Genomic DNA, 14,207 nt, shown 5'->3' with positions numbered 1-14,207 from the left:
TGGAATATATCTATCCTGCACTTTATTTCTTGTAGAAATATCATCCAATTCTGCTCTGCCATCCCTCCATCCAGCTTACTTTACCAGTCAACTTGGGCCAGTTCCTCTCTCGTAGCTCTGTAACTTGTTCCACTCCCAACTATAACTCGTAGTCCACTTCCTGGCTGCTGTTTGGGGGCCTGTATATAACTGCTATTAGGGTCCTTTTACCCTTGCCATTTCTTAACTCGACCCATAAAGATTTCACCTCTTCTGACCCTATTCCCCCTCTTTCTAGTGATTTAATATCATTGCTTATCATCAGGGCCTCGCCACCCTCATCTGCCTATCTTCCCTAAACACTGTGTACCCTTGGACATTCAGCTTCCAATCACATCCATCATTAAACCATGTCTCGGTGATGGGCACAATGTCATATCTTTCAAACTGTAGCTGTACAACAAGGTCATCTACTTTATTCCTAATGGTCCTTGCATTTGTTCAGTACCTTTCGACCAGTGATTTTGCTTTTTTCCTATTGTACAGCAAATTATCCTGTCTTTTCACCTGCCTGTCCTTTTTGTCTTCTTTGCTGCACGTTATTTTTGATTTTTTTTCTAATTTCCTATTTCTTGACCCTAATACCCTGCTCCCCAACTGCTTTAGTAAACCTGCCTGCCTGGATATGGGTCCCCCTCCACTTTCAGGTGCAGCCCACCCATTTTTAGAGGTCAGACCTTCCCCAGAAGAAATCCCAATGATCCACAAATCTGAATCCCTGCCCCATGCACCAACTCTTCAGCCACGCATTCATCTGCCCCAACTTCCTGTTCCTATCATCTCTGGCTTGTGGGACAGGCAGCAATTCTGAGATTACCACCCTTGAGGTCCAGCTTTTTAACTTCTTTCCTAACTCCCCATATTCCCTCTTTGAGACCTCATCCTTACTCCTAGCTATGTCATTGGCCCCATCGTGGGCCACAACATCTGGCTGCTCCCCCTCCCCTTCCAGAATGCTATGAACTCTATCAGAGTCATCCCTGATCCAGGCGCCTGGGAGTCAACATACCATCCAGGAGGGTCAATCTCGTTTACAGAACACCCTATCCACTTGTCTAACTAACGAGTCCCCAATCACCCTTACTCTCCTCTTCTTCCCCCCCATCCCTTCTGAGTGAGGGTGCCAGCCTCTGCGCCGAAGACATGCCCACCTTGACATGTCTCTGGTTGGTTGACTCCACAAACAGTATCCAAACGGTATACCTGTTTTTGATTGGAAAGGCCACAGGGGTACTCTGCACTGTTTGCATCTTCCCCTTCACTCTTTTGACAGTCACCCAGTTACCTGCTTCCTGAATTTTAGGGGTGACTGCCTCCCTGACACTCTTGTCTGCAACTATCATTGCCTCCCTCAAGATCCACAGTTCATCCAACTCCAATTCCTTAATTCAGTTTGTAAAGAGCAGTAGCTGCATGTACCTACTGCAGGTCTAGTTGGTTGGGGCGAGTACACTTCTGAGTCGTGAAAGCCAAAAAATCTCTCAAAAATAAGGTGGGGGGGGGGGTCGACTTATATGCAGGGTATACTTTTGAGATCATAAATTCAGCTCAAATTCCAATCCATGCCGATTTGGTGTATAAGTCAACCCATGACAAAAATGATTCGGCGTATAAGTCGGCCCTTGAAAAACCAAAAAAAGACCCCAACTGTGACAGATTTTCATTGAGATTTTTTTTTAATCGAAAACAACAACACAATTAGAACCCTCCAAAAATCACCCTGCAGCAAAGATGGTGGCAAGCACATCCATACTCTCACTCTTTAAACAGTTATCATATGGGTCCCAGTCTGTATCTGATGAGGTGGTTTCTGCTTCGTCAGTGTCCCATAACAAATCATCTTCTGTGCCATCAATTGCAAAAGAGATACCGCACTTTTTGAATGATTTTATCAGTCTCTATTTCATCTCTGTCCTTTGCCCTGAGCGCGAAGTTACACGGCACGTCAAGCAGCGCGAATTGCCCCGCCTTTTGTAAACGACTTTTCTGCACTCGACCTCCATGTATTCCATTCCTTGCGCACGTGGTCTTTGACATCGAGAGGTTGCAACGTAGACACCATGAGGCGCGTGCTGGTGAGCTCCAGCAGCACCCGACCCCTTGTCCACATTTATGTAAAAATGTGTCCTTGCCGAGCTTGGGGTTACAGGAGAAAGAGAAGCATCGTTCATTACATTTGACTAAGCGTTATCTGTCCTGGGTTACAGATATTAGACAGTGATTAATGAAAATGCATTTCAAATCCCCATGCCTGGCTAGAAGACTAAATGATAAATGTAATAAAGTAATACCTGAGGGTTGATTTACATAAAATATTTTGGCTTCACAGGCAATGCCACAAAGCTAATAATGATTTTAAATGATTTTTCACAATAGAACCCTCTGATATCTACTGCGGTCTCGTGAAATGACTTCCATATGTTTTAAGCATTACAGGTCATTAATCAAGAGGACTCATTTTGAAATATTCTTGTGTTTAAATAAATTGAATGTTGGGATAAATTGGACCAGAGAAAGAATGGTGACAGGAATGCTGCTTCTACTGAACACCAAGCTGCTTCATTTGCTACCGGCTGTATGCTGAATCACTCCACATCTTAATAGAAATGCTTTCTGGTTAATTGTAGGTCAGGATTTTATTTGGAGAGGTAAACTCTGTAGCACTTGGAATTGGGAATATTCATTCCCTGAGCAGGAACCAGGCATTACTTTGCATAATAAGGTGTTCTTTCTCATTAAGCTGTGATTTTTTTTTCATAAAAAGCTCCAATTCAAGTCTACATCATGTTCATGAATATTTAACTCGATACCATATATGAAATGCTGCTATTGCTGTGCTAAGTGGTACCAAATATCACATTTCTCAGCACATCCCTCAGAGGAATAGAGTTAATCTGTTTGCCTGGGGAATGAATAAATAAAAAATGTTGGCCGTTGAATGCATTGTAGAGAAAATGAAAATGGAATATCAAGTAACATATACTTACTTTTTTATGGATATGCAGACGTGCACTTTTAATGTGCATTGTTTAAACATGAAATAAATGCTCAGGGTTACATTAAGATGCGAAAAATAAATTTTATCAATGTATTCAGTCGCAGAGAAGGAACTATTCCACTTCAAGCTTAACAATGATCGAGTAAGGAAAACAAAATGACACCAACACTCTTCTGAAAATCCAATTTGCTCCAATACCTTCCAATGTTCTCTCTTAAACTGCAAAAAAGAAAGCTAAGAAAGGTCTGCGTCTGCCTGGGCACCCTGCAAAACTGCGGCTGAGGTGAGGAGAACCCTATCCAATGTGAACCTACACAAGGCTGTGGAACCAGACAACATGCCTGGTCAGGTACTGAAGGACTGCGCGGACTAACTACCAGAGGTCCTCTCAGACATCATCAACATGTCACTGCAGCAGTCCATCGTCCCTATGGGTTTCAAGACAGCCACCATCATTCCCGTACCAAAGAGGGAAATATGAAAAGGCCTCGATGACTACCACCTAGTGGCACTGACCGCCATCATAATCAAACACTTTGAGCGTCTGGTGATGGAAGACATCAAACTACACATTAATATATCGGTAGTGGGAAGAATGGAAAACACCAAATTACTCAGTGTCTGTTCCTGGACACAAACATCTCCTCACTTATCAGGAAGGCACAACAGTGATTACACTTCCTGAGAAGGCTGAGGTGGACAAGGCTACCAGCCTCCATCCTGTCAACTTTCCACAGGAGCACTCTCAAGAATGTCCAGGCTGACCGAATCACAGTGTGGTATGGTTACTGTAGAGTAGTGGTTCTCAACCTTTCTCGTTCCACTAACATAACATTTTAAGTATTCCCTATGCCATAGGTGCTCTGTGATTAGTAAAGGATTGCTTAAGGTGGTATGTGGGTGGAAAAAAAAAGTTTGAAAAGCACTGTTTTAATCGTACCCAATGGACTCGTTAGGTGCACGGTTTCATAACTCCAAAGGAAATGACAATTTTTCTCAAGAAAAAATATTTCAGTAACAATTGGGTCCAGAGCAGTGATTCTCAACCTTCCCTTCCCACTCACATAGCACCTTAAACAATCCCTTACTAATCACAGAGCACTGGTAGCATAGATACGTGAGTGGAAAGAAAACGGTTGAGAACCGCTGGATCGGGTCAATCCACAGGACCATAAGAGTGTCAGAGAGGATCACGTGGGTCTTCCTCCCCCTTCCCCAGCAACGTGATCTTCCTGGATCGTTATCTGCAGAGGGCTCAGAAAATCATTAAGGACCCTCATCACCCTGCACGCAGCATCTTACAGCTACTCCCGTCGGGAAAGAGATACAGGAATATCAGAGCAAGAACCACCAGCCTAAGAAATAGTTTCTTCCCACGGGCAGTGAGACTGCTGAACGACTGGTGAACTGACTATACAAACCCTGAGACTCTACTATGTATTTAACAATATTTATTTATTTTTATATACATATATACATACTGCATATGAATTGTTCATCTGTAGGTGTGTTATATTTGTACATGTTTTTGCACCAAGGACCTGTTATGTCCAGTTATAGAATCGAATGATAATAAATTTGAACAGATACAATCTGAGGAAACTGTAATCTGCTTTAGACTATCAAAGTCTGAAATGGTTATTTGAGTGAAATAAAATTCTGAAGTGACCCATAATGGATCATTCTAAGTGCAGGTATCAGATTAGATTCAGTATGGAGTACAACTGGTTCACAAAGCCCAATGTTTAAGGCCAGTTACAATGATCAAGTCATACATACCTACTCTTGTCTGCACCAAGACAACTACTACTCTTTGCCCCGTGAAAATAATGATTGAAATGGTTGGACAAGGGGAGGGCTGGAGGGGACGCATTGCTTACAGGCAGAAGTAGTGGCAATAGAACTCATGTGCCCTGTTAGGTGGAGAGCAACCTCACGTCTGTACATTGATTTCAGGATGACCTGATGATACATTCCGTATATTTCGGCGTATGTTGACCCACATTTTTCAGCCTAATTTTAATGGTGTTATGGTACATCCGGTGTACAAGTCGACTCACATTTCTTGGGCTGTCTGGGCCTCCCAAGTTTCAAAGCTGTGAATTAAGCAAGTTAAAAAAAAACCCTCAGCCTTCCAGACAGCAACGGCGATGGCCCACGGAGCTGGAGCGCTGACATTGTGCTCCTGGTGGGAGCCTCGGCCCAACAGGCAGGAGCGGCAACATCTACCTCAGGGTCCCAGGTAGGAGCGGTTATGGTGGGGAGGTGTTGGGGAGCGGCGGTGCTTCCAGCATTGACTTATATACCAAATTGCCATCAATCTGGTCTTTCCAGTGAATTTAAGGTCTCAAAAGTACGTCTGGCATATCAGTCAACCCCACCCCTCCCCCACCTTTTTGAGAAACCTTGACTCGACATACGCTGAAATATACGGAAACTTGGCTAGAATTCTGTGATACATAAATTCGGATTTTTGAAATTCTTCAAACATAATTGTAGGATAAACCTGGTAAATGACAAGACCCTGGGGAGTGTTGTAGAACAGAGGGCCTAGGAGTATGACTACATAGTGGTGACACAGATAGACAAGGTGGGGTAGAATGTATGTGGCATACTTGCCTTCATCAGACTGAGCCCAGAGTACAAGAGTTGGCTTGTCATTTTACTGCTATACAAGGAGTTGCTAAGACCACATCTGGAATAGTGTGTGCAACTCACAAGATATAGGAGCAGAAGTAGGTCCACTGGCCCACCGTCTGGTCCACCATTCTAATCATGGGCTGATCCATCTTCCCACTCCTCGGCATCTCCCCATAACCCTTGATGCCCTGACTAAACAAATACCTATCAATCTCTACCTTAAACACATCTGACTCCACATCTCTATTTTAAATCGTCCTTTTTATCCTCAAGTTATTCCCCCTTGTCCAAGAATCCCCTACCATGGGAAACATCCTTGCCACATCTACTCTTTGCAGGCCTTTCAGCATTTCTCATATGCTAATCTTTTCATTCCTGGTATCATTCTAGAAAATCTTCTCTGAATCCTCTCCAACATCAGCACATCTTTTCTAAAATAAGGCACCCAAAACTGTACACAGTACTCCAAGTGAAGTCTCACCAAATCTTGTGGCCATGCAATAGGAAGGATGTGATTAGGCTAGAAGGTTGCAGAAAATATTCACAAGAATGTTGCAACACTCAACAGCTTGAGTTATGAAGAGAGACTGGATAGACTGAAGCTTTTTTCTCTGGGTCAGAGGAGAATAAAGGTTTATAAAATCATGAATGAAAAAGGTTTAAAGAGGGGAAAGATTTAAAGGGGACTTGAGAGGTAAATTTTCCCAACACATTGGAAGAGGTGGGTACAATTGCAATGTTTTAGAAGGCATTTGGATGGATTCATAGATGGAAAAGGTTTAGAAGGATTTGGGCCAAATGAAGGAAAATGGTATGGGAAAAGGAAGACACTATGGTTGGCATGGACAAATGGGATTAGAGGGTATATTTCCATGCGATGTTACTCTACAACTACATGTTCTGTCCTATGCATTACTGGACTTTCACGTGGCAAAGGGATTCATTCTGTTTTCTGTCTTTTCTATGGATTTGCTAACTTCAAAGACAACAAAATGGTTTAAAGTTCTGCAGATTTTATGCTCTGGAGCCAAATCCAACTTAATGTTACCCAACCTAAAATTGGCCTTGAATGGATCTTTGATTAACACATACCCTCAAAAGATCAGCTGTGTCTCAAGCTCTCCCTTATCTATTTGCTATCAGTTTAATTTGTTATGATATTACCTGAGATTCTGATCTGTATTTCTGTGTTCTATATTACTTAGAAAAATATTTACCATCACCTCACTGCCCTTGCCCTCTTTCCAGTTCTTTATGTTCAAAATTCTATTATTTTATTTAAGATTTCAGACGGTGGCTTTGGCTTATATGAAGAATGTATTGTAGGTAAAAGCCTTATAGTTCCTCAAATTGACCTGTCTATTCAGTAAGATCAAGTCTAATTCTTCACCTTGCATCTGGTTACCCTGCTTTTATGTCCCTCAGCTCCCTGATGTCCAAATGTTATTGATCTTTGCCTTATCAGCTTTAAGACTAAGCATCCACAACCCTCAATGGAAATAAATGCTAAACATTCACAGTTAGGTCCTCTCACTAAAGTTTTCTGACAGAAGAACTAGGATTTATTCTGTCAACTCCCCTTAGAATCTTATTTATTTGTCGAAACTCCAGTAAGTTTGGATAATTCAACTCAATTGCTCTTCATGGAATAATTGCATCGCTTGGACTTGGAGACAAAAACAGCACACAGAATGCCAGGTATGGTTTTTCCAAAATCGTTGTACTCTTGCAAGGTTTTCTAATAACAGCCACAAACAATATGCCTTAGATTTGCTCCTTTTTCACAGTCTGCTTTCTATAAATCAGCATTTTCAGATAATTTACACAACCTCATTAACTAGATCCCGACAATTACAACTAAATGTTTACTGATCTTAAAATCAAAATGAATAATCACAGCCTTTAGCATACTTCACATTCTTGCCCAGCCCATTTAACCAATCTATTAGCTCTTTGCAGCCTCTTTGTATTCTCCCGACCACTCATTTTCTCTTCTGCATTTTTACTGTCAGCAGTTATTACATCTCGGTCATTACACGGACTGTACGTAGCTCATCTTTGTAGTACTCCACTAGTAATAATCTGCTAAACTGAAAAATGACCCAACATTTCTTAATAAAATCAAATATCTTGAAAGGATTTAGTAGGTCAGGTAACAATTTGTGCTGAGAAAAAGGCAGTAACCTCACATGAAGGGATCGAGTAAGAAAAGTGTCCATCTTGGAATATATTATAGTTTGGCATTAATGCAGAACTGCTAGTGATGCGAAGCTATCTATTCCATTTTCTGTCTTCCGATCAATCCTCTTTCATTGTGAATGTGTTAACTCATGCCATGAGCCCTATCTTGTGTACCCACATTTGTCTTATCACATGCCTTTTGAAAATGCAATGATTCTCCTGCACACACTCTGCAGGCTACATTCAAAAAATATTATTATATCTGTCAAAATTAATTCCCTTTCGTCAAACTGTTAAGTGTCACAATTGCCCTGTGATCTCATCATTAATTATGAATTCCAGCAATTTACAACTAATTTTCTACATCTCTTTCTCTTACAGAGTAAGACTCTTAAGAGTGGAGGCTGATTTGAACACACAATAGATTGCTAGAGAATCAATTTTGTTTGCTGTCTTTACAAGATCTTCATTCCTTATTTTATTTATATCCAGCAGTAAATTACTTCAAGGTATAAACTAAGATAAATATTGAGTCAGTGTCTCAAGAAATGGCTTTATCATGTTGTATTATTACAGTTTGAATGGGACTGAGCATTTTAGATGGAACCTTGTGATACACAGGACAATAATGCCGATTAGTGAAGAAAACAATCCCCCTAAAAGATTGCTCTAATTTTTCAATCTCTTTATGTGGCAAAATGAGAACTAGGCAGAAATAAAATTTACATTATTGTAAACTCTCTATAATAGGATTCAGTTCGAAAGAGTCAGAAAAAGCACAGGAGCAATTTGAAATGCAAGAGTCTTTGGTTGTGTTTTTCAGTTCCCAGGAGCTGGAGAGAGCATGGGATCAGGTTAAAAAGGCAAGTCTTGTTGCTTAGCTACCTTGCTAATTAACAACTACCAATAACAAGAATGTAAGGTTAAGCGGAATGGCCAGAATAAGACATTTAGGTTTTGGTGAGCAGAGGTAGTGGGGCTACTGGAGGTAAGACAAGGGTAAGGCTTACAATTCCTTTTCATTGGTTACTGCAGAATGACTTGGAATGCCAAAATCTTCGGGATTAGATGGGTGAAGCTTGTTACATGTGTCCAAGAGAACTTTCTACAGTGAAAGGTAATATTGTACTTTGTACTGTGGAATGAAGCTGGTCAGGTGAGCACTCTGGGACCAGTGACGAGAATTCTATTAGCTTTAAGATAGTTATGGGAAAGGATAACACTGATCCTCATTGGAATCCTAAATTAGGGTAAGACAGTTTTGACATGATTAGGCAGGAGCTAGTCACAGTTGAAGACACAAATATTAGAAAGTAAGAACATGACTGCCAAATACGAGATGTTTTAAGAGTGTGATCAGAAAGGCTCAGGACATGTTCCCAGTAGAATAAAGGGTAGGAATGGCAAGGTAAAGCACTGAATGCTTGTGCAAATGTCAACTTGAAATTGTTTCAAGATAATTTTATCTTATCTCTCATGCCCATTAAATCTGTATGGCATATTTTAATACAAGTACACAATCCATTATCTGGACATCTAAATTCCGGAAAGTTCCAAAAATCAGCAAGTGGGGAGAGAGAGACCGGCAGCATGGGTCAGGCAGGCGAGGGGGAGTTACCGGCAGCGGGAGTTGGGTGGATGAGAGGACCGGTAGCGAGAATCAGGCGGGTGGTGGGGCAGCGGCACAATTCGGATGTGTTTAAATCTGGCTTTCTGAAATCCGGAAAAATCCAAAATTTGCAACACCCTGTCCCCCAAGGGTTCCGGATAAAGGATTGTGAAGTAATTTATTTAGGTAAGTTTTTATTTTATAACTCAAACTATGCTCAGTTTGTTGTTCCATTAAATAAAACATCAATGGTTATTTCTTATCTTTACGTGATGCATAAAAATAACTAGTTAACAGAAATGGTTAGCTAAGAGATTATTTTCAAAAAGTACAATTATTAATTACTATATTATTTAACTAACTAAACTTTTGTGGGCACATTCATTTTCTTTGAGCGCTGGTTGCAAACAGTGTGTGCGTGCACATGCACACAACTTCGAGGGAACAGTAGGCATGGGTATCCATAAAGTGAAGACTTTTGAATTTAATTAGAAGCAGAGAGAGACATTTTCTCGAGTACCTGTGAATCCCAACGGGCACCCTCCATAAACAGGCCATGTACGTAGGCACCTTCACGAGGAGGACTGCTGCAATCCTCACGGTTTTTCTTGGTAACGTCACACTGGAGGCACATCTTGTCCAGAGGCCATTCGTTCTTCCGTGCCATGGACTGCATGATGGCTGTGAGGAAAGACTGGGGATTGAAAAAGCCAGCAAGCCAAATCGCAGAAGGAAGAGCAAAATCAGAAGTCCAGGTTTCCAGTTCCTTAATGCGGTTAAGGAGGTCAACAAACCAGTTGGCTAGCCCAGCCATTGATGGGTAGGCTCGTTTATTCCAAGAATCTGGTACTTGATCGAAGAAGATAGCATTTTGCAAGTTCTCCATGTCACTGGTCATTGTCAGTTCTCCCTAGGTAAGATAAGCAAAGTTAAGGAGAAATGAAATGGTAGTAATCGACTCAAAAGGTTACAGCAGGTTCACATTTTTTTGCACTGTTTTTGATCAATGATGTTTGATATTGGCTTTTTTATGTTTCATTAAGAATTAGGAAATGGATTTTGATTAAATAGATTTAATACTGCTTTATATAATGTGCTGCACAGAAGGCCATCATGTTCTCCCATCATGTTATGGAAAAGGATAGAACAAAATGGAGTAGGCTTCTTTGTGTAATGTAAACTTTTTATTGCATTGTGGATAAACCAACCTCTCTGTGGTTCTTATTTTCTTAAATCAATTGTGTGTTGTGAGATTCAGCTTCAATAATTGGGCAGCACTGTTAAGTGTAGTGGTTCGCCCCAGCGACCAGGGTTCAAATCCAGCACTGACTGTAAGGAGTTGGTCCATTCTCCCCGTGTCTGCGTGGATTTCCTCTGGGTGCTCCGGTTTCGTTTCACCCTTCAAAATGTACCAGGGTTACAGGTTAATTGGCCAGCATATGTCTAAATAAACACATTGGTTCCATGAGCCTGAAGTCCATAACTTCACTTCTACTTGGGTGCTATGATTTAAAAAGTAATACTTTTATAAATTTATACATTGTGGAGACTTTGGCAATCCATCAGTATATTCTTATACTTTGGCATTGCTGTATTATATGGGACCATTATCAGACCACACCTGGAGTGTTGAAAGTGGGTTTGGTATGAACTGAGAAGTCTACACTTGCCAATTGAGGGTGCAATCAAGATTCACCAAATTGGTTCCAGGTTTGCCATAGGAGAGGTTGAGTAAATTAGACCTGAAGGCTCTAAGCATTTGGACAAATGTGGAATTGTCTCGTAAACAGCCTGGCAGAACAAGACAATGTTCATAAAAGGTGGTGACTAACTGAATCGTCAGCCTTTACACATCTAAGTGAAATCAAATTCTGAAACTCTTTGCATATATCACGAAATGCAAGTTCAAACTGTAATGGAAAAAAAATGTGAGCATTTACAGCTGCTGGATTCTACACGGATTCCAATAATAGAGCTTCACCCACTGAAATTCCCCCAGAATTTAGGCTGGGGGAGGAGGCAGACATCCAGCAGATCTCAGACACAGAATTTAGGCTGGGGTGGGGGGGGGGGGGTGCGGGGCAGTCATCCAGCAGATCTTAGAACTTGTGCAGGGTCTGTAACTGTTGATGCCAATTTAGAGTTTTCTCTACTGCAGCAACACGTAATGGAAGGAAAGTTTCCATTTTTATTAATTTTAATTAAGTTTTCTGCTTGCAATTATCCATGCTCTGTAGTTTTAGTCTTTATTTATTAACTGCATTCTAAATCATTTTTACGTATCTGAACATCAGAATCTTTTAAAGCCCCTCTCAATTTTGATAGCGTGCAGCGTTGGAGATGTCATCCGACTAGTCAGCAAAACTTGAGGGGTAGGCTTTCTTCACTACATCTTTGCTGATTCTTTTGTTGCTCAGGTTGTACAAATAGAATTTGAGTCACTGGGCCACCAAAATGGACCCTCTGCATCAAGCCAGTTTGACCAACCGTGGTTGGTGTCCACATCTAAGTGAGATTTGTCCGACTGTGTTACAGGAAACAAATTTTTTAAAATCCAGATAAAATTTCAGGTGGCTCCCATGTTCCACATGTTGGAGTGACAGAAGTGTACCCTGACAGAATTCATAAATCAATCCCCAAAATTTTGAGCCAAGGAATAAAACCTGCCCTCACAGACCAAATAAATAAACAAAATGTATTTTTTTCCCCCACTCACATTTCTTGTCGCCTGTGCAAATGATGTGGCTTCGTGCGATGGAATATCACGATTAGGCCCATCGCCTCTCATAATATGGGGGTCAGCTATTTAAAAATGAGCTTCAACTCAATATCCCTACATTCCAGTTATTTAGCATTTTAGTAGAAGACAATAAATACCTCACCACCAGAATGGAAACTTCATAAACCAATGTCAACTACCCCAAGACTTTCTCTGTGTTCAAACTGATGTGGAAGAAGCAAGGCATTATTCAGTTTTCTTATTAAGACTGAATAAATTGTTAAGTTTCATAAGTCCTTCCACCTAATCATCATACCAAATGGACTGATTTAATGTTGGGTTGTCTCAAATCATACCTTCTGTCCCAAGTCCAGCTCCTTCAGCGACCGTTTGATTTCTGATGTGAGAATGTTCATTCGTTCACATTCCTGAAAAGCCACCAGGATGTAAGGTGTCCGCTCCTCTGCTTTGGTCATCAGCTCTGGGACATTAAACTCATCTGGTAACTTTTCCATGATCTCGTCCAAAGTCGCCTTCACCTGTTAGGCGAAAGGATGGGAGAAAATTACAGGGCCAGACTTCGGCTGTGCTGACACCACTGGGATTTAGATTTCAGATTTATTGTCAGGGTATGTACGTGGCATCACATTTACTGTTCAACTGTAATCTACCTTCTCCTCTTCATTTGATATTGACCTAAAACAGTGGGATTCTTGCCTATTCTAGGTGCAATTTATGAGCCCATGGGCTAAATTCTCCAGGATCTGGAACCTACCGCTCAGATTCTCTCACCACTCTGCCTGGCCAACTCCAACTATATTTTCTGGATGTAGAGGGCTGGCCATCAGCTCCCTCCAGGTCTCTGGAATGAATCCTGCAGATTGAAGACTGGCTCATGCAACCCAGCTATCCAAAAAGAGTGGGAATTGTGGAAAAAATGGGGAATTATAAATCTCTGAGCCAAACATCAGATGTTGGGAAAACGCTAGAATTTAAAAATAATATAATTATATATGGACCATTGTCCAGGCCCATTAATGCTTTTCCAAAGTTATCATAGTATTCTGAAAGGAAAACAATGCTTGATGGAGATTTTAGAGGCTGTAACTAATAGAATAGATAAGTGGCAAGCAATGCATATATTTTAATTTGGACTTTCAAAAGGCTTTTAAAAAGATTCCACATAAGAGATTAGTGAAAAATTAAAGTGTGTGGGATTGGGAAAAATATGCTGGCATGGAAATAGAGTAGGAATAAATGGGTCTTACTCTGGATGGCAGACAGTGACACAGAGATCAGTGCTTGGGGTCCATCTATTTAAAATATACATCAATCATTTGAATGAGTGCACTAAGTTCAGACTTTTTCCATCATACATTTTCTATCTGAATAAATTGCATTAACTTACTGATTTGTCACACAGTGAATGGTTCAGATTTAGGTGTAATATGACCATACACAAAAGTTTCACAGAATTTTCAAGGTGTATGTCAAAGACACATTCTCTATTGCCCCTTTTCTCAGCCACAGTAATTATATCAGCAATCCTCTGCAGCAATTACGCTGCTGTAGTTGAGGAAGATCATTTGCTCTGTGTTCTCCCATAATTACGGCACGGCTGGGGCACAGCAGAGAAGGGTGCATACGATGTCTGTACTCCATTGTAGCTCATCAATTCCACCCACTGAGGGAATGAATCAGATCCGGTAGAGGACGCTTCATCTGTCTGATTGTCGAATCCTCCATCACTTCTGCTCCAGAATCTTAAGATCTTATTTGGTTTAATCAAATCAGTTTTCTAAACCAGTGAAAATAAGCCTAGTATGGCCAACATCTCCTTTGAAGGTGTTAGGTCTGCTTTGTTCATGAATGAGTGAGTCAAACACCAGACTGAGTCGAAATCAAGGTTCTTTGTTCTTTATTGCCGGATTGTAACACTTGCAACTAACAGTGTTAGTTGGAGAAGGCGCATTCTGCCGTTATCAGCAAGTGGTGTTTTTTTTATACCTCAGGACACGCAC

The 14,207-nt window shown here is 41.0% G+C and overlaps 1 protein-coding gene across 6 annotated transcripts in view; it reads right to left on the bottom strand.

Annotated features, from left to right (window-relative positions):
- Window positions 1–14,207, bottom strand: part of dnah9 (dynein, axonemal, heavy chain 9) — a 380,785-nt gene that overhangs the window by 27,342 nt on the left and 339,236 nt on the right. For all 6 annotated transcript variants that reach the window (XR_011354703.1, XR_011354704.1, XR_011354705.1 and 3 more), the window contains 2 exons: window positions 12,543–12,725; window positions 9,988–10,377 (listed from right to left, as the gene is read on the bottom strand). Coding sequence is in view for 1 of the 6 variants with exons in the window: in XM_069929513.1 (XP_069785614.1) it covers window positions 9,988–10,377; window positions 12,543–12,725 (573 nt within the window). In the remaining 5 variants the exon portion in view is untranslated. The remainder of the gene's footprint in view (window positions 1–9,987; window positions 10,378–12,542; window positions 12,726–14,207) is intronic.

The sequence above is a fragment of the Narcine bancroftii genome, chromosome 3 (genome assembly GCF_036971445.1).
Source record: "Narcine bancroftii isolate sNarBan1 chromosome 3, sNarBan1.hap1, whole genome shotgun sequence".
NCBI classification, from domain to species: Eukaryota; Metazoa; Chordata; class Chondrichthyes; order Torpediniformes; family Narcinidae; genus Narcine; species Narcine bancroftii.
Note: the sequence above shows the minus strand (reverse complement) of the source record. Positions and strands in the feature narration are given on the sequence as shown.